The sequence below is a fragment of the Orcinus orca genome, chromosome 1 (genome assembly GCF_937001465.1).
Source record: "Orcinus orca chromosome 1, mOrcOrc1.1, whole genome shotgun sequence".
NCBI lineage: Eukaryota > Metazoa > Chordata > Mammalia > Artiodactyla > Delphinidae > Orcinus > Orcinus orca.
This window is the reverse complement of record NC_064559.1, coordinates 9,396,807-9,418,060: the sequence shown is the minus strand read 5'-3', so window position 1 is coordinate 9,418,060 and position 21,254 is coordinate 9,396,807. Positions and strand designations below refer to the sequence as shown.

General features: G+C 50.7%; 1 protein-coding gene across 6 annotated transcripts in view; it reads right to left on the bottom strand.

The window, feature by feature from the left end:
• ITPKB (inositol-trisphosphate 3-kinase B) overlaps positions 1 to 21,053 on the bottom strand; it is a 96,904-nt gene extending 75,851 nt beyond the window's left edge. For 3 of the 6 annotated variants that reach the window (XR_007475402.1, XR_007475405.1, XM_004270974.4), the window contains exons 1-2: positions 20,908 to 21,049; positions 17,426 to 19,548 (exon numbers count right to left, since the gene is read on the bottom strand). Coding sequence is in view for 4 of the 6 variants with exons in the window: in XM_004270974.4 (XP_004271022.1) it covers positions 17,426 to 19,336 (1,911 nt within the window). In the remaining 2 variants the exon portion in view is untranslated. Of the gene's footprint in view, positions 1 to 8,107; positions 15,401 to 17,425; positions 19,549 to 20,907 lie in introns of those variants that run through there. The other 3 variants (XM_049705637.1, XM_049705630.1, XM_033430368.2) reach the window with 3 other exon arrangements.
• Positions 21,054 to 21,254: the final 201 nt, after the last annotated feature.

Sequence of the window (21,254 nt, the reverse complement as noted above, 5' to 3'; positions counted from 1 at the left end):
CACATAATAAATGCGTAATAGGGACTTCCCTGGCAGTCCAGTGGTTAAGACTCCGAGCTTCCACTGCAGGGAGCACGGGTTCGATCGCTGGTCAGGGGACTAAGTTCCCACATGCTGCGTGGCATGGCCATAAAAACCAAAAGACAAAACAAAACAAAAAAAATGAAATAAATAAATGCATGACAGATGTTAGGTATTGTCAATTGCCTCCTCGATTGAACTGAAAATTCCTAGAGGGTAGGAACTAAGCTTCACTAATATACAGATCCCTACCTGTCAGCACAACTTGGATGCAGTCAGCACACAATAAATGTTTGTGGGCCGTAGGAATAAAGAGTTAGTTCACCCTTCCTGAAAGTTAGCTAGTTGCAAATAGTAGATAAAACCCTCCAGCCGGTCCCAAGAAAACCAAGTCTGTGCATTTAGCAAAACCTCTGCTGGTTTTAATGTTAAGTATTTTATTACTTCTAGTTCATTGCAAAGTACTAATGCAAGTATAGTAACTCTCATTATCCAGAATATTTAAGAAATGAGGTCAACACACACACCATCCTGGAAGAATGCAAGTTCATGGGAAATGAGTTTTATAACAGTGATGCTATCTGGAGAAGTGACTTGAATCAAAATGAACTTCTCACCAATAGCCATAATACGTTTGATTTATTCAACCTCAAACCAAGTGCAAATATAAAATTTTAATTTGAACGAGGAACGTAACAAGAGAGTTTTTTTTTTCTTTCTTAACTCTATTGAACAAGTTCAAACCAGAAATAAACCTAGATTTTCAAAAAGTACCAAACCAGAAAAGTATTCTGAACCAAACCATCATGTGATTCAGCTCTATCTTTGGTCTTGGACCCAATCAAATGACCACTACAATGTGCTGGAATATTCTAACGGGCCACGGGGAAAAGCCCGTGACCATCTACGTTCAGGAGACTATCTCCACCGCCCAGGCCGGGCTCAAGGGACACTCCTCTGCTCTTTTTCCGAAACTCCTCTAAGCCCACACAGAAAACAATTCGTTCTTTATGACAGATTGTTTGTACAATTTCACCAAAGGAGATTTTGCAAATATTATACTTCATTATACCGAGGGAGAAACAACCATGTCTTTTCATTTATGACTCACTGACGCTAAGATCAAGGATGCTTATTTCACGCGCTGTAAAGTCCCATATACATCATTAGGCAGAAAAACAAAAATAAATACATTCTTAAGCAGATGTCATCTCCCCTGCTTCCCAGTGGAGACCAAGCCCTCCAGCAGGCCCTCAAACTGGTAGCAATTCCATTAACACTCAAGACCACTTCCGGCCGCCCCTACTCCTGACACAGGAGGCAAGAGGAGAAAAATCAACAACACTGCCAAGCAGCTGAGGCTGAGAGGGTGCGAGTCAGTGCACCCTGAAAAGTGACTTCAGTGCACCCTGAAAAGTGACTTCAGTGCACCCTGAAAAGTGACTTCAGCCACCACTGTCCTTAGCCGTTTTAAATTACAGAGACATATTTTTTGTTTAATTAACATAAAAAGGGAAGCACTGCTGGGACCTTCAGCATGACCCTGTTGCAAAACTAAACCGCACAGCACAGGCCCCGCTGAGGAGACGCAGAGGAAAGGAGCATCTGGGGGCCGGGGGCCTGCTGGGCCGCAGCCTTCCAGGAGGCCCAGAGGGGGCACGGAGACACTCGACAGTTCTTCCTTTGCTTTTCCTTTTATTTCCAGGCCCAACGACACCTTTCCTTAAATATAGCACCCATGAGTCAGCCTGGGCGGGATCCTGAGGACACAAGAGCTGACGGTGTGTGGGTGCGGACGCCCGGGACCTCCCTCCTGCACACCGCGGTCCCGCCAAGGAGGCGCTGCTCTAGGTCACCATGCTATTTTGGAGTCAGAGAAGCTTGGGGGCATGAAGGGACCTCAGAGACGACCAATCACCCCCAACCTGAAGCCCTGAGAGGGGAAGCTCATGCGGGGGCGGGGTACCAATGCCCAAGGCTTTTGACCCCTGCCCATGGTTTCACAGCAGCTCTGTGGAATTTTTTTATTTTTCTAAGTCAGGTGATGTCACCGAAGAGGGTATACAGATGGCAAATAAGCACATGGGAAGATGTTGAACACCATCAGGCCACAAAGAGACAGCCCTGCATAGCTATCAGAGTGGCTAGAATAAAAACTAGTACCACCACCATGTGCTGGCGAGGATGCGGGGAAACGGCATCACTGCTGGTGGGAACATACAAGGGTGTGGGCACTCTGGAAACAGCTTTGCAGTTTCTTTTAAAAACGTAATAAATATGCAACAGCCTATGGCCCAGCGCCTGCATTCCTGGACATTCAGCTCAGAGAAATGAGAGCTCATGGTCTCACAAACACCTGCACGTGAAGGTTCGCAGCAGCTCTGTCTAAAGAACCAAAAACTGGAAACCACCTAGATGTCCCCTCCTAAAAGTGAGACTTTCTTCAGAGTCTCAGAAGGCCACGCCGAGGCTGAGAATCCCAACTGACAAGCTGAGGGACCCCGTGAGAGGCTGGCGGTCCCTCCGCCCCGGCCTGCCTTTGCCCTGTGGCACTGCTCGCTGCCCCACGTGGCCCCTACATGGTGCTCAGCGGAGGTCACCTTCACGTGGTGACGGTGCTGTGCTCCTCTCTAAGGAGACGCACGGCATCCTCGGAGCTCACACCCTCAGGTCTCAGCTCTGCCCACTGAGGCTATGCACAGAAAAGTCTCTTCTTGTAGGTCAGGAGCCCCGAGGCAACCATCCTATGGGAAGCCTGGGCCTCCCGGCCACCTGCCCCTTTGGAATAAACTTCCTCCCTTAGCTCATCCAGTGTCTCCTAATTTATCTGAAGTCTGTAGGCAGGTGATGCAACCTGATGCACCCACTTCCAAGTGAGGTGCTAATACTGTGTCTGAAATATAAACCCAGGACAGGCTTTCACCTGTGCCATTTGAAAGGAGCCAGAATGCCTGGGGCTGCGCCTATAACTGAATCCAGGAACCCATGAAACGAAGAGACCCGTGACGCCCCTCTGGGTGGCCTGAGGAAACGGGACACGTACAAATCATTGCTCTGCGGGGACCCCTGTCCTCGGGCAGCACTGCCCTCTCTCTCCTATGGGAGGGGGCAGGCGAGTCCCCAGGGCCCCTGGGGGCTGCAGGACGAATGCCTGATGCCCTCCCCTCCCGCCACGGTGAGGGGCTCACAGCCCAGCTCTGTCCGAGCAGTGAGGAGCTTTCACTTTTCACTGCCCTTTTGGGTTAGGAGTTCTCCACTTTTCCACTCCACCAGGCCGGGGGCCGAGAGGCAGCTCCAGAAGCTCGCTTCTGCTGCGGTTCCATCTGCCGATCTGTGTTTCCGTACAAAGGCCCATTGATTTAGAAGGAAAAGAATCCCCTCTCAGTTCCACCCCTGTGAACAGAAAACTGATCTTGCACCAGACTAAAATGCTACTCCAAGGCAACCATGTGAAGGCAACCTCCTGCCCCCTCCAGATGTAATATGCCCGCGGCAACAAGCAACTCTAGTTCCCTCAGCCATCTCCAAGGCCTGTGGTGCAGACCCCTCGTCAGCCCAGCATCTTCCTCTGCGCTCAGTACAATTAGTCCCCATATTCCTAAAGCACGGAGCCCAGAACTACACTCAGCATCCCTCTGCACAGAGCTCCATCCCCTTCCTCTCTCCTCCGGGTGACAGACAACGGAAAGAGCAGGGAGCTGGGAGAGACCCATGAGCTCAGATCGCAGCCCTGCCGATGCCCAGCTGTGCCCCTGGGACTGGCAACCTCATCTGCCTGATCCCTAGTCTGCTCGCTGTAAAAGGAGGAAGGTAATATACACCTTACAGAAATTGAATGACGTAACTTATGGAACGTGCCTGGCACAGAACAGATACTTCTGAAATCCTAGCCACTGTTATTTGATTATTGTTGTGCGGCCTGAGACTGCTGGGCGTTTGTAACGGCTGCACCGCCAGCTAATGCACGCTGAATTTTTGTTAACATTATAACTCCCAGCGAATTTCATAAGAAATATTGCTGAGCTGGATCCCCTCCATCCCATCCTTCGTGCAGCTGACTTTGCAAAACCTCTACTCGGGACTTACATCCTCTTTTACAATACCTGGTCATGGAGTCATGCTGAACTATTTTCTCAAATTCTTGAAATCTTATTTCCAAAGTCATGATCCCCAGCAGTGTGCCACCTGGGACATTCAGGGCACTTCCCGCCAGGCTCACCCCCCTCGACCCTTAGGGCCAGTTCCCTTCCTCTGCATCTCCTGGTGAGACACTCCCGCCTTCCCCTGGGGATGTGGTACTTGAGGCCAATGGTGACAGATCAGAAAATCTAGGCCAGTGCAGAATGCCAAAGCAAGGATGCCAGGAAGAACCTCTGACCTGCAAGACTGTTCAGCTTCTCAGCGTGAACCAGCAGCCGGTCCACAGTGAGGGGGCAGGCGGCTCTCCGGAGGGAGCGGGCTGATTTTTGATGTGCAGTGTGATACCGCAATGTGAACAGCATCCCAGACGCTGCTCCATATGGCTTTAGCCTGGGATGGAAACTAATTACCGTCCTGTGTATATTTCCAGGTCCAGGCAATAGGGAGTTACTGTCCTGTGCACTCACTCTCCAGACTGCCTCTGAGGTCAAGGCTGCCACATACTAACAAGTTCCTTTCGTGGTTTCATTCCTTCCAGACATCAGCCCCTCCATCCCTGCAAAGGACAGGAGGAGACTGGGGCTCGGGGGAGGGGGGATGTTAGCACAGGCCAGCCCTGAGACCCATCTCTCCAGAAAGGTGCGTGGCCCAGTAACGTCACGTGAAGGACCCAACAGTTTAGGGCCTGGAAACTCTGCCCGGATGCCTAGTGGCCGTCTTGGGGTGGGAAGGTGAGCGTGGACCAGCGGCAGACAGGAAGGATGCGAACCCCAAGGGTGCACACCACAGGCGGCCACCCCATATTACAGCCAAGAAGGAAAGAGGGATTTCCACATCATACATCGAGTGTGCAGCAAAGTAGAAGCCCGTGTTTGGCAGGCAGGGCGCCCAAGACTATGGTGATGTCTGGCCCCGGAACCGTCTGTGCTGCTCGGCGGGGACCTGTGGCCACAGAGCCCCAGCTCCCGCCAGGGTCTGCACAAACTCCCACAGGCCCTCCTGGAACTCCGAAGCATGCTGGTATGCCCAGGTCAGTCCAGCTGAGCCCGGCCGCCTGACTGCGTTCTCCCTCCGTACCACCGTCCACCCTCCCAGCCCTGAGAACAGGCCAGCAGGCCGGGTCTGCTCAGCCAGGACAAAGGCAAAAAGCAGCCGTGTGGCTAGGAAGCGTTGGGCAGGCTCTCCTTTGCTCACTCTCCTTTGGGGTGTGCAAAGCGTGCTGCAGAGACCACCAGCCTGGGCCTCAAGACCTCAACTGGGTCTGCAGTGGAAGAAAGCAACTCCTTATTCTAAGAGAATAAGAAACATCTTCATAAGCATGTGTCCAGCCCGCCACCAGACACAGCACAGGAAAGCAATGAAGGCCAGTGAAATCACGTACAAGTTCAAAGACCTCCCTGGCAGGAAGAGCCACAGCTACACAAAGCGGTGATGTTTCTCATACACATGTATGTCTATTTCATTCTCTCTCTTATGAGCAATGGTGACTCTAAAAGACACACCAAGAAAGCAGAGGAGTGAGGGGAGGGGAGAGAAGAGATGGAGGCTTCCTCACCTGCAAAGGCTGGGCCTCCCGGGCCTGGGTGACCTCAGCCAGTTTCCACCTCCAAAACAGAATAAAAAGAGGCTGGTCCCCGGTGAGTAACCTGACACCTCTTGCCAAGCTACTGAATAAAATGGATTGTTTTTTAAACTTGAAGCTCTGAGCCCTGGTGACAAAGTGAGGCCTCTCCTGCAACTGAGAAACCTTCTTGGAAAAATAAGTCCTGCTGCCTATTTTGTCATCATCCTTGACAAGTAACTGCACTTTGGGATGAGGTGGCTGAGGCCACTCAGTGAAGGCAAGTTAGCGTCACAACTGGGGGGTGCAGGTGCAGAAGAGGGGCTGCCTCCATCCCTGCCTGTTCTGTGCCAGGTCCTCGGGCCGCACGGTCTCAGTTCATCTTCACAACAGCGCGTGACAGAGGGTTGTCACCCTCACATGGGAAATGAAGAAACCAAGGCTCAAAGAAGTGAAGTCCCTGCCGAGGTCTGGGACGGAGTGAGGGCATGGCTTCAGGTGTGGCTGGCCGGAGCCCCCTCTCCAGCAGACCCTCTCACTTCCTCCCCACTCTAGCACAGACCTCCTACTAACCTCAGCATCAAAGAGCCCCCAGGCCCCATTTTTTCTGCTAGGGGAAGAAGGGCACCAGCAAGCAATACTCCCTTGGTTACCCTCATCACTTTCACCTAAACAAAGAGAACGGTGGACATTGCAGGTTCAGCATAATACGCTCAGGAACGAGAGCACGGCTGCCTCTAAGTCCTCGCAGTTGCTGTTTATTGAGCATATATAGTATGTCCAGTCGCTGTGCCAGGCACTTCACACATGACCTCGTTTAAGGCTCACAACCTTAAGGCTGGTATTAGCCCCACTGCACGGATGGTGAAACTGAGGGACAGAAAGGTAAAACCTTTCTCTAGGGTCACACAGTCAGGAAGTGGCAGAGCTTAGACTCAAACCCAGGACTGTCCTGACGCCACGCCAGGGTTCTCTCCCTGGAAGGGTCTACACAACCCCCAGCCCAGCCACCCCCAGGGCTCTTCCAAAGCTTCAGACTGAGCAGACACTCACTGAGCAGAAGTCCCTCCCAAGTTTTCCTGACCATGTCCCTCTGGTCGATTGGGGTGGGGATGGGGGTTCTCCCGAGGCCCCATTTTAGCCGTCCAAGCACTACATCCTTTATCTGCTGAGCATCAATTTGTGTGGTGTTCAACGCAGGGCATTAAGGCTTACGGAGGGAGGGGCGTGCCCTCTTCCCTTCCAACCTCGCAGAGTCTTTGGATCCAGAATAGTCCCTTTGCTTGACCACTTCTAACAGAGGCAGCAAACCCCTCAAGGCCTTGACTGTCTTCAGTGGCTGTCGCCCAAATTCAATTCCTCTACTCCCTGTTCCACGACACGCACTGAAGCCTCCTGCGTTTCCCATGCCAACACTGGTTCATTATTTATCAACTCATATTTAATGAATGTGCTCGTTTAATGGCCAGACAACTTGTTCTTGAGTTTCACAAATCTCAAGTCTGTCTGTTGGCATCCACTCTGCCTTAGAGGGTACATCCCCAAGGACAGGGATAGCATCAATTAAGCCATTCTCCGATGCACAGGTATCTGCAGACGGTGGATAAATGCCTGCTGCTTGGCAGCCACGGGGGTGCCACGTCCGCCTCTCAACGTGGGCAGCCACCAGAAGGGAGGTCCAGCCCTGTGAAAGGGTTTCGGGATCTAGCCCAGGGCCCGGCCATACTTAGGAAGTGCCCAGGAAACAGCTGCTGAATGTAATGTCTGCTTTAAAAAAACCCAAGACTGCTGAATTCCTCCCTTTCACTTTCCAGGACACGGAAGGGAAAACCACAACTCGGTATTGGAAAAATCAATGCTCCCGTTAAGCATCCTCGGACTCTGGATGGAGCGGAGTCTGCTCTCAATTATTCAGGAGCTGACAGACCTGCTCCAGGAACATCAGACCCCTGCTCTGTGGCCCCTCCTCGCTCCCTCCAGCCTTTCCTCAGGTCCATCACATTCGCATCTCCATGGACCAGTTAGCAAACCACAGGGGCATGAAGCTTCGTCCACAGTCAGCACTGGCTTCGATGGTCCCTTGGGCAGGAGGCGGTGCTACTGAGCAGCTGCCGTGTGGAAATAGGATGTAATTCCGAACGTCTACTCATCCCTGCTCCCCGGGCCCACTGCCACGCCCACGTCAGAACTGGCTCTGCTGTGGACATAGAGGTTGTTTCTGACAGAGTCCTTAGCAATTTCTCTTTCAGCAACACAGATGTGGGAATATCTTGCACTGGTGCAGTGATTGCCCTGGTCCATCCTCTTCTGGGAAAGCTTTAAAAACAACATCACAGTTGTACACCTGAAACTAATATAATATTATAAGGCAATATTACACATCAATTACAAAAATAAAATAGATCACTGTTTATTAAAAAACAACAAGTATACTTAGAGTGTGCATGACAGAAATAAACAAATGAGTACTGTAGAAATCAAGAGAAAATCTGGGGGAAAAAGGCAACATCATAGTACTCGTGAAAAAAAAATTTAAGTGGGAAAGAATACACCCTCAAAATGACTCTACAAACACGATCTCATTTAAGACTCACAAAGTCCACATGATGTAGGAAGATTATCGATGCACCCATTTTACAGATGAGGACACCAAAGCCCAAAGAGGCCAAGCACCGAATCTGAGAGTCCTAGTCTTCCCAGCACACTGCACTCCTAGAGTATGCCCAGGAAAGTTCTCAGAGAAGGTCTTACATGTCCTAAATTACTTGGAATTAGCAAGATGCTGAATACTAATGAATACTTAAATGCTGTGACAATGATGATGACAACGGTGAAGAGGAGGAAAAGGTTTCAATGGCCTCATACAGACTAAAATATCAATTATAACGCATTCAAAATGTCTCCGACGTTAGCATAGTTTTGTATCCGTAAGGATTTTTCAGTAGTTTCTCAAACCAGTGTCTTCCCAACCTCCCAGCTTGAACATACAGCAACCAATTTTCCTACCCTTGGCTTAGCAACCTGGGTCTCAGGATCTGCTGTCCCAACAAAACCTCCTAGCCATTTCTTAAGTTACTGGCTGCGGCTGGATTTTCCACTTGACATTGTTAATAGATTAAACTGTTTATCTCATTGTCATACACAGGCCTTTTCAGTTTCCTGCTAATAGATTCAGGTTAGATAAGGATTACAGAAGTGATACTCCCTGAGTTCCTCTCCATACCCCAGCCGGTCTCCTTTCCCCATTGTTATGAGATGTATTGTATTAAACCTACTCTCCAGATAGCTAACTTGCAAAAAGAAAATCTTACACACCCATGTATAGCAGAGGATTAGCCAAACACCAGCTCCTGCACGACTGTGGAAGAAGCACTTAACACAAGATCCTGCTGAATTATACATTTTACGACTCAGTCATCAATTACCATAGAGAAGAAGAAAACAAATTGAGCTGAGCCTGGAAAGAATGTCAGTGCAATTGGAAAAACACTCGCTGGGAACCGCCTGGGGGTGCAGGGACCTCCCCGGTAACTGCCGGGGTCCCACCAACTCTCAGCATACCAAGAGAAGTTGCCAGGTGAGCCGGTGGATGGCAAATCCCTCCGTCCCAGGGCACACGGAAGACTCCCCATAGTGAATGAAAATATTGAGCACTGCTAATATAAAATGTATTACAGCTTCTTCTTGGAAGAACAATAAACAATCAGTTTATTTCTCCTGATTAAATGGAATGGGGGGGCAGGATGCAGAGGACCCATTAAGAAGGGTAAAGAAAGAAAACAACTGTCACAGCCCCCAAAGCCCAAGGCCAAAGTACCTCATTCCTGCCCTCCGGATGCATTAAGACCAATTTTATAAACATGAGCGAATGGACCAGACCACCCTTTCGGCAAGCTCTCCAAGGACAGAGCCTTACCGGGCCTCACAATACATACATAATCTCTGGGTTAGGCGAACCCTAATCTTAGTCACCAGGTCAATGGAAATGATCTCAATGTCTTTGTCTGAGATGCTGTATCATTTTATTTTCCCTTTCCACCCAGAATCTTACCACAAAGTTAAAATGCTAGATTCACAGGATAACAGTGACCTTCAAGAGGGTGGAGTCTCTTCAGTTGAATACTGGTTACCACCAGGTCGAATGAGAAGTTTTTTCCTACTCATTCTGAGATGGGAAAATAAAAACATAAAAAACAACAAGTATACTTAGAGTGTACAACAAGTATACTCCCCCTCCACGCTCCCCCCTACCCCATCAAATCATACATACATATGAACTGCAGAGGTTCATTCCGCTTTTGCTTACTGTCTGGAAAATTCGTTGGGTCCCTTGGAAGAAATTCTTGGTAGCAACTCTAGGATTTTGTTGAGGTGCCACTTTCACCACTTTTACTGTCTGCAGCTCCTACTTTTGGTTACTTATAAAACTTATCAGCTGGTTTGGAGCAAAATAGAAATACACATTTCAGGAAATAAAACATGTAGTATTGACTAGCGGCCTGAAGAGATACCTTTTGTTGAATGGGTTTCCATAAAGTGATATCAAGTAAATAAAATGCCCAAGTAAAGCTCAATGGAGGGGAAAGATCAGATCTCTAGGAGTGAATTTTTTTTTTTTTTTTGCGTTTTTTTTGTGGTACGCGGGCCTCTCGCTGTTGTGGCCTCTCCCGATGTGGAGCACAGGCTCCGGACACACAGGCTCAGCGGCCATGGCTCACGGGCGCAGCCGCTCCACGGCATGTGGGATCTTCCCGGACCGGGTCGCGAACCCGCGTCCCCTGCATCGGCAGGCGGACTCTCAACCACTGCGCCACCAGGGAAGCCCTAGGAGTGAATTCTTAATGGAACTGCTGAGAAACACACCAGACAAGTTAGTCAAAAGCCTGCGCGTCTTGGCTTACCAGGGAAATGATGATCATAAATCATTCCTCATCAGAGAAAGCCTGGAGGGCCCTGCCTCCCCATGCAGAGTGGTCTTCCCTGCACACACACTGTGAGAAGGTATCGTCACTGACCTTGTTCCCTGAGGCTTGTATTGCTCTTTGATCCCCAGCCCCATAACTGAACCAAAGGAAACTACACTAGGAAACAGAGACAGAGGGTAAGACCAGCCTTCTTCTCAATGTTCCATGAAATACACTTCAGGAAGCTGTTGTGGTCCCACAATAGCGTGTGAATTCATGGGTAGCCTGTGAATACCGGTCTTTGAGAAATCCATTTCATTGCAGCCTTATTGGGTGAGGCAGAATCATCTTCCAGGATGGTACTGGGTGAAAGTGGCACCTCAACAAAATCCTGGAGTTGCTACCAAGCATTTCTTCCAAGGGACCCCATGAATTTTCCAGACAGACACTGCCTCACCAGTACTTAAGATGTCTCCTAATTCCACCTCCACTAACATTGATTGAGCCTGTACCATGTGCCAGGAGCCATCTGAGGCACTTTTAGAACACTGCGTCCCTGAACTCTCATCCCCCACCCCGTGAGGTCATGCCTCCTCTCTCCATTTTTCAGAGGGCTTGCAGGCCACGTGCAGACTGGGATTTCACCCAGGTCTCCTAAACCCCAGTCTGGCACCCCTACTCCTATGGCAGGAAGGTCACAGAAATAAGCAATGAGCCTGCCTTAATTGTTCTTTTTTCCCTTTTTTTGTTCCTCCTCTCCCGGATGACTCGACAGTTCTTTTATGGGTAGGTAATGCAGCAGAGCTACTGTCTATCATTCATTCATTCATCCATTCCTTTAACAAACATTTTAAAAACACGTCCTATGTTTAAAGCCAAGGTGGATCTCCCCAGGTGAGTAAGGACTTTATCCACTAATGAAGTTTTTTAAGGGAAAAGAAAAATGTAAACATGACTGTATTGAATACGCTCTGGCCTCGCTTTCCTCACCTGTAAAATGTGGGTATTGGAGAAAATGAGTTCTAAAGCCTCTCCCAGACTCAGATTTATATTATGATACTTATGTAGGTTATAGAAAAAAAATTGTTATTTTTTAAATTCTAAGAACAGAGGCCTAATTCCCTAATGAGATCATATTTATATCTATAGTGTCTTTTAGCCCAGGAGACCTGAATTGTCTTTAAAATAATAATACACCCCTGGAAAAATGAACGACCAGGTGTCTGGGGGAACCACAACGAGATAGTTGATGGCAGAACTACAGTAAGTCATGTCTGACTACAGGATCATGGGACCAGGTTGGACCAGATTCTTCCAGACGCCCAGGGTGGCCTCCACAGTCTAGCAGACTGGACCCATCGGTCTGAGGGAATGCTACAATGCTGAGTGTTTCCATGTTGTTGAGGCCACCTGTAGTACCTCACTCCTTAGTTAACTAAGATAACAGTATGCAACCACAGGAGGGCACACAGTCTCAGGAGAACCGGACATACAAAATCCCAAATATCCCAATGAGACAATGGAGGTTGGCACTCTAACTGGCTTTTCACGTTACAAGAGAGTTCACAGTTGGGTTTGTTGCAGTTATGTAAACAATGGGCTCCCAATTCATGAAAAATACATCATTCACAACGTCAATTCCACCCAGTCAGGAAAAAATCATTGCAAGGCACATTTGTCATGGACTGGAGGGAACAATGTGTATAGCTTACAATGCCAAGATCTCGTCTCTTATCAAAACCCATAGACCAGGACTTCCCTGGTGGTCCAGTGAATAAGACTCCACGCTCCCAATGCAGGGGCCCCAGGTTCGATTCCTGGTCGTGGAACTAGATCCAGCATGCATGCTGCAACTAAGAGTTGTCATGCCACAACTGAAGATCCCGAGTGCCGCAACTAAGACCTGGTGCAACCTAAATAAATTAAAAAAATATATATATAGATCCTTCCATGCTGACAGTGTGTCCACAACACAATTTAGAAGAGTTCGTGAGTTAATCCTGAATCACTGATGACCTGAAGTCTACAAGTTTTTTCAATCAAGATATAAAACGCTTACCATTAAATATTTTAAAATTCTGCCTTTAGACAACTACATTGAAACCCGACAAAATAAAATAAGCCTAAACAATGTTATCAATGCTCCCAGGAATATAAATAAACTACAGAGAACTAATCTAATCTGTAACTACATTTAACTGGCATGTGCCACCAAAATCAGAAAAGTGGCTCGGTAGCAATTTGGCGCTAAAAAGCAAAGTTCTGAAAATGCTTTCTGTAACACCTGAAATACATTTCTCTAAAAGCAGAAGCCGTCCAGTTTAATATGTTTTTTCTTGTTAAACCTAAAAGCCTGGTAAATCTTGAGCTGTGTTTTTGTGATGCCTCAACACCAATCTCTCTTTTTCTCTATGCCCCACCTTTATTTGAAAGGATTCAAGCTGGATGAATTACTTTTATCTTTGATAAAACGAGGTCTTTGAAGTGACGTTTTGGCTCTGCAGAGGCAAAGCCTCAGTTTCCAAACTGAACTATCTGAGGAGGCCGAAGCCCTCAGAGAACAATGCATTTTTCACTTGTCAGGTTAATGTGCTGGCATCCTACCAGCACAGCCTCTAATATCAATCAGTCTAACCATTAACGAGAATCTTGGGTATTGTACTCATTTATTTTGATGATACTTTTTCAATGTGAAATTACAAAGAACCATTCTTCCAGTTAAGAGAGATGAGAGGCAGATAATTAATGGATCTCAAGGAAAAGCACACAATTAAATGTGCCCAGTTTCGGCCTCGACTGCCCAAGGTCCACACCAAAGAAATCTTGTCACATTTCCAGACACCATGATACGTACTTCACATACAGCAGGTTTTGAATCAAATGTCTGGAATTACATAGTCACAGAGAGTTAGAACTCTGCAGGCCCCCATGAGCTCACCCTCACGCAGAATGCATATTTTAAAAGGAGGAATCTGAGCCAGAGCTGCAGCCCTTGGGTCCCTTTGCCCCTCTGAGTCTTGGTTTCCTCCTTCTTAAACAGATCAGGGTAACACCCAGAACCTCACATAAATGACTAGGGGTCCTCCCAGATCTGAAAAGTCCTGAAGCCTTTCCAGAAAGATCCTGGCTGCACACCTGAGGGGGAAGGGTGCCCCATCTTAAGAAAACAGCATATGCGACCCGAACTCGTGACCCGATAAATCTGGACCTTCCATATTCTCTTCCAGATAAGAATTTCCCACTTAAAAGTACTTACCACCATATTCTTTTTTTTTTTTAAGTAAGTATCCCTCTAAGGCTTTTAAATTTTAATTGGGTTTACCCTCAGATAAAAATTTCACACTTTTAAAAACCACATAAAACCATTTTAAACTGCTCGAATTTTTTTACCCCATATATTAGTTCGTTTTTTACTTTAAAAAAGGCAACAAAACTAGTCAACACACAAAAAACTAAAGGAAACAAAATTCTAATGGCCCTGAAAAAATAGTGAGCACCAAGAAGGCAAGGATTTTGTATTATAATTCCTTAAATGTCCCCCAGGTAACTAGACCAGCGTTTTGTTTTGGTTTTTGTACACATGATTGATAGTACAACTTTGGAATAAATCAATAAAACCTATTTTTGGAAGATGCATGCTTATTTTAATTTAGCACTTTAAACCTGGTGTTTCAATGGCCCAGTTACTTTTAAATGGCATAACACAGGGAGGTCAAGAACTGTTGATTAATTTCTAGTTGTCTTAAAGAACAAGAGAGAACACCCTCCTTCCTCAGTGCAATTCGCTTCTGTTCAGATCTCAGAAAACCGTAAATGTGAACACGCCTGAATTTAAGCCATTGAACACAAAGCACGTGATACAACTACTTGTGAGCAAATTTCAAGCGCCTGCTCCTTTACAAACAGACACAGAGGAGCAAAAACTCTGGAACACTCTATTTCAGAGACAGGCATATCTGAAGCCTGAGCTGTAGGAAAGGCCTGAAGCACTTTGCATACAGCTCCGACCCATGGAAGCAAATGAGCAGAGGCGCTTCTCAACACATTCCCTTTCAGTAAAAAGGCCTCTGCGAATTTGCATAATCTAAATGGCTAAATAAGTTTCAGAGTGCACTTCCAAACAACCCGCTTTGCACTTTGTTTTTAACTACAGGAACATCTTCGAATTCCCCTACACTGGCGCTGGGACTTCTCACAGTGATGAGCTGGCAGGGAGGCCACACAGCAGGAGAGCTAACCCAGCAGCCAGGCTCCAGGCTTTGCGGGGCTGTCACCTCTGCCGCGCACCTCGTCACACAGTCATGCCTCCGCAGAAGCAAAGAACCGCCCGCGCACACGAGGCATGAAAGGTCTAACTCTGCTCAAAGACACAGCAGCACACTAAAAAAGTGTTCTCAGTATGGGTCTGAAGGTCAGGGGTTGGTTGTGTGACCGGAGGCTGAACATGCAATTTCCAACCTGTGTGTGTGAACGGGCTGCTGGGAGTGTATGTGTGAGTGTGCGTACAGGTGAGGACGGGGGCCCCTGAGTGCGGTGCTGCAGCGTAGACAGAAGCAGCACAGTCCGAGGAGAGGACCGAGTATCGATACTGTAGAGCCTCAAACAGCGCCGGCTGGGGTTTTATCTATAAAACACTGAACAGCCAAGCCAAAAGGCCCCGTCAATCAAGTTGTCTGGCCTTCTGTAGACAAAATATCAATCTCAGGTAATCAAGTGATTTTTGACTCAAGGAGCAGATGTTTTGGTGTCACAGATAAGGCTCCGCCGCAACGATCTGTATGTGAAAAAGAAAACTGAGCGTATCGTGCAAGCAATCAACCAAAAGCTCAAAAGTCCCTAGGATCCCATAATTTCCAGTTGGTTACCCACCCTTCCCCCACAGACACTCCCTATCAGCCGCACATGACCAGAGAGCGAGGCTGGCAGGGACTTTTTCCCTGGCCCTTCTCTGTGGGTGTCTGAAACCTTGTTTAAAGAAGGGAGGTAGGCTGGACCACAGGCAGGCCTCGTTGCTACCTCTGGACCTGTTCGCTACCTTGACACCACTCAACCCTCTGGTTTCTCAGCTGGCATCCCTCTGGCAAATGAAAAAAAGAAAATCGTCATCTATCATTATTTATCTCCCCTTTAACTCACTTCCAGACAAGAGCCCTTTTCAAACATCGGGACACACAAAATACTTTGAGAGCCAGCCAGTAGGAGCTGCTAATCCACCACTAGAAAGGGCAAATGGAAAGTTGGAGAACAAGTTAAAACAACTTGGCTATGCTGGCTACGCTCCAGGGTATAAAAAGCCAAAGGGAGGACTGGAACAGAGGACCATCTCATAGACCTTTAATTGTGGGCAAGAAGGCCGAGAAACCTGAGCCATTCCTTCAGTGAGAAGCATTTTCCACCTGCCCTTCACCACCATCCGTCCCCTTCCAGGTGGACCATCCCTCCTCTAAAGGTGGTGTGCCCGTGCCAGATGCCCTGTGCTGGCCACAAAATGCCAGGCTGATTGGGGCCAGATTCTGCATACATATTTGCCTCCCCATCATCAGCAGAAGGCAGAGTCTCATGAAAAGAAATGCCTGGTCTACAAAGATTCAGACTGTGATTTCTGAAGTGGGAGTATGACAGACACATGCTTTGGAGTCCAGAATAACTTAGAGCAGCATGTAGAGTAGAAATATAAAGTTCTCAGTTGCTGTGGTTTACGTTATTGAGGTACAGCGAATAGTACTTGATATTCAAGATTAAATCGGAAGACTACCTACTACAATAAAATGCAGACTTTCGCCCAAGGTAGCACGAGAACCCCTTACACGCCGAACTAGGAAATTCCCCAGACTCTGGAAAAGCTAAGAGAAAGTCCAGACCTTTTCAGAAGTGCTAGCTTCAACTCTTACATCTTTCATACGATGCTCTGATCCTCCTAAGAGTAAAAACAGCCTAGGACTGAGATGAACTGTGTACAGAAATAAACCCGTCTACCGCCATAGCCAGAACAAGATGTCAGTGTGCTGAATCACAACAGATGCACTTGAAAACGTACTTGAAATGTACCTGTACCAGCCAATGAGCATATCCATGAGGACATATCTACCCTAGGGATATCACCCAGATGCAATTCAACCTAATGTAATGTAATATCCTGTTATTAAAGAAACTATCTGCTTAGCTCAAAGCCTAGTTTTCATTTTAATTCATACATCAAACTGTATCTTCTGCTGGCCCCACAAATATTGCAATGTCCTGACAATTTACTGAGGCTAGGTGATTGTTCACCCAAAAGACCGGCCAATGCCACATCTGCAGGTTTCAGGGCCCTGTTCCAGAATCACGTCACTCATTTTCCTAGCCTATTAGTAGAGTCTGAGTTAATTCGATGACATCCTTGTCAGTTCTCCTCTGCCTAAATGAATCACAGAATTAAGTGTTTCACCTGATCAGACAAAAGCTACACTCAGCAGCTCTGTTCACTATCTTTGGAGATTCACCAGGAAGCTTTTGGTAACACTCATGAATATTATTTTCCCCCAAAATGAGTGGTGACCTACCAGAGATACCTTAAAAAATGTCTTTTAAGATGTACATGGAAATAACAACAGAAATGACTCCGGTTCACTGTCCAAGCTACAAAGTGCATGGCCAGTGCCTAGGTACCTCCCCAGCAAACACACCTGGAGAGGATTATAAGTTGTGACTGCCCCAGGGCCCTGGTCAGAGTCTTTCTGACTCAGTAGAAGGTAAGAAAAAGGGACACGTGGGCATGAAAGCAGCACAAGTTCTAGAAAAATCTCAGGGCAAGACCTACCACTCTGGGCTTCTGCTGGTCCAGGGTATGCAGGAAGGCAGAGTTGGGGTCCAGGCAGCGCTCGGGGTCACTGGAGATGTCCTCTTCCGAGTCCTCATAGGAGGAGGAGAAGCCAGTGGAAGACGCAGAGGAAGAGGACAGTTTCCTCAGCGGCAGGCCGCCCAGAGGGCTTCCCTGCACCTCCTCCAAGGCACCATCCTCCTGGGCACCCATGTCTGTAATGATGACGGCAGGGATATTGCTTCGGCTGCAGGCCTCTCCCCTGGAAGGCTTGTCCTTCTGATCTGGGGAGAGCTGCTCTGGGCTGGGGTGGGCATCTCTGCCCTGAGGCTGGCTTCCCCAAGTCCCCTCGGATTGTACCCCTGTGACACACGTCCAGGCCAGACCCGCTTCTTCCATGGAGTCCAGCCAAACCCTGGAGCTCCCAGGCTGCACACCCACCCTGTCCCCAGGAAGGCACTGAGGTTCTTTCAGATCTTTTGCTTCCCAACAGGGCAAAGGCTCCAGCATTCCGCCAGAGGGAATCCCCGCCTCCAACTCCCCGGGGCCTGGCTGTGCTGAGCTGCTGCCCCCAAGCAAGCCCAGCGACGCAGACCCTTCATCCACTCTGTTGGAGCGCGGCCGTGCCTCCCTGGCCACTAGGGCCCCACTCTGGGTCCCCTCGGAGCCTACTGAGCCCCAGTCTCTGGGCTGCCTGAACCAGCCCGGGGCCTCAGAGGAGTCCGCTGGACTCTGCGCGTTCACAGTCCTCTCCTCTGGCCTTTTGTCCGCTTCAGGCGCCCCGGAGCCCGGCATGCCACCGGGCAGATTTCCTCTCCCCACCTTCCCAGGGGGCTCTCCACTGCGGGGCCCGCCCCTCTCTGGGGCCGGACTTGTCTCACTGCCCAAAGACTGCCCCTGACTCTTGGCCAGGGCCTCTCGAGGGTACACACCCCCAAGCTCGCGGGCCCTCTCAGACAGCTCAGTGAGGGCTGGGTCCTGTGGATGGTGTGGCCCAGTGGATGTGGCTCTCGCTGCCACTTCTGCGGCCATCGTTATGTTCACTCCGACCAGCCCCAACGGGGGAGCTTGGTAATTCTGAGTTCCCAAAGGAGGAGAAACCCTCTTGTCAACTTCCATAGCAATGGGTGAGCCACAGTGGCGTCCGGCCGGGACCGGCTTTCTCATTTTCACCGAAGCGCCTGGACCCTGAGCCGCTGATCCTGCCGGGGCAGCAGGGCCGGGGAAAGGTGCTACTCCCTCTTTGTCCTTCGAGAGGCGTTGGCTGGGCGTCCCTCCTCTTCTCCGGGAGTCGGCCTCTGAAGTCTCCGGACATTGTTCCCCCCAGGACTTTGTCCTCCGCCCCTCACTCGGAGCCAGGACCCTTCCTCGGGGCTGACTGATGCTGCGGAAGGGGCACGGGGAGGGCGATCGAGCCCTGCCCAAACGCGGGCTGCGGGGCGCTTGAGCGGCGGAGCTCTGCGCCTGGATGTGTGCCTCGAACATGCCCACTTTCTGGTTCACCTGCACGTTCTGCAGCTCGCGCTGTAGGATTCGAAGCTTCCTTTTGGCCTCCTCCGGCCCCGGAGGGGAGAGGGTACCGGTGGTCACCACCTGCTGCCCGTCGCCTCTTAGGCGACCCGCCCAACTCGGGCTGCCCACGCTGCTGCCGCTGCCGCTGCTACTATTCAGCCTGCGCCGGCCACTCCGCCAGCCCAGGGGGCTCCCGGGCTCCTCCGGCGACGACTCAGCTGCGGGGAAGAGGAAAGAGGAGCCACTCCCGGGGCTGAAAACGCTGCCGGGGCTCAACACGGCCCTCCCCGGCGGCGGGGGCGTCTCGCTGCTGCTGGGCCGAGGGCCGCCGCCGCTCTTCACCTGGTTGGCGCTATTCATGATCACCAGGCTGTTGAGTGCATAGCAGTACATAGCCATAGTACTGGGTCCGCCGCGCTGCCCGCCGCCGCCGCTCCTGTTCCGGCTCCGCCGCCGGCGCCTCCTCCTCCCGAGGCTCTCGGCTCCCGGCTCAGCCCCAGAGGCCCGGCGGCCGCGGCTCCGCGCGCGGATGGGGTGGCATGGCCTGGGCGTTAGGCGGGGGGCAAGACCGCGGGCTCAGCCCCCGCCGAGTTCCGTAAACAACAGCGCCGCTGTGGAGACACAAGGAGAAAAGTCAGGACCCTAGAGGGCGGGTGCGGGGGACGGCTAGGGGACTAGGACTGGGATTGGGATCCCCCAATCTGTCGGGGATCGGTGCCACTGGACATCTTATCTACAGGGGCTGTGCGGCACGGCGAGGACACAAACCCCGGGGGCCCTCGGTCGCCAGCTAGGTTGTGGGTGTGTTTTCCGAGTGCGCTCCCACCCTTCGCCCCAGACTGTGATGCGCTTGAAGGTCCCTTCAAATTCCAAATTCTAAGAGTTGCCTCCAGAGCCGCGCGGACGGGCGGGGGACTGTACAACCACTTGATTGCTAAGCGGGCTATGTGCGGGGCGCGGCAGATTCCGAGCTCTCCGAGAGTGAGGACACCCCCTCCACCGTCTCTGGGTCCCCTCGGCTTTGCAAACACTGGTTGCATCGGGTATAACGGGGCAGCTCCCCCCACCCGCCTTGGGCTTCAGGATCTCCTCGCTCCACCCTCTCTGGCCATCAGGGACCGACTCGGAGGGAACCTGAGCTGGACCTGCCTTCCCCGGTCGCTGCCTGAGCCCGGATCTAGGAAGACCCCTGCGTGCCTGCCTTTTACCTTCCTGACCCTGGCCTTGGTGCTGTGTCCCTCGGCCTACGACGACCTGGGCGCGCGGCGGGGCCGCAGCCTAGGCATTTTTCAGCACTGGCTTTGTCGCCAGTCCCCAAACAAGTGTGTATTGTGAGTGTGGGTGCGTCTGCGCGCGCCCGGGGCCGAGGCGCTGCTCGTCCCCTGTACCGGAACCAATACACGCCGCCCCCCCGCACGCTGTCGCCCCCCGCGTAGGGGTGTGTGTGTGTGTGTGTGTGTGTGTGTACGCGCGCGGACAGCGAGTCCGCACTCCGCACACCCTGTGCCGGAGGACGCGGCTGCCTCTGCGGGCTCCGGGACCCTTGCCCACTCGGAAGGACTCCAGGGTGTGCATGGCTGCAGCCAGGCGGAAGCCCGGGCTCTGCAAACCTCCCGGGGCCCCGCTCTAAGCCCGGAGGCGGCGCGGCCGAGTGCAGGGCTTCTCCGCATCCTGGGCAGCCTCGCCCGGCGCCAAGCCGGCTGCCCGGCGGCCGGAGCCCGTGGACGCCTGCAGCGCGCCGAGGTAGGCGGCGGGGAGTCAGCGGCCCGGAAGGCGAGCACGGGAAACGCCGAAAACTCGCTTCTCCCTCCTCTCCACGCCACCCTCCCCAATCAAACCCCCTTGCCCGTCTCCCTGGCCCACCTCTCTGCGCCTTTTCAGAACACGGAACCCTCAGATTCGCTCCAGAGCAGAGAGAGAGGGGAAAGAGGGTTCGGAGGCGAGAACCATTAAAAAGCCGCCAAACTTACCTACAATTGCTCAAGATTCCCGCGTCCTGTGCAGACTACATGGCCCGGGGAAGCAGACCTCGAAGGAGAAAGATGGCTTTAAAAGTAAAAAAGCTCGTAAATGGTTTCCTCACTTCTTTTGGAAGACAAAAAAAAAGGGGGGAATGGGAAAAAAGAGGGAAAGCTCCTTGGCCGGGGCGGGAGATCCGGGCGGTGGCGACGCCGGCCGGCCCTGCACGCCCTTGTGGGCTGTTGAGATACTACCCCTGTCAGTGTCTGCTCCCTGCTACTTCAGTGTTTGTTCAATGTGCGATTAAAAAAAAAAAGTTGGGGCGGGGGGGTTTGGGGGGGAGGAGGGAGGAGGGAGA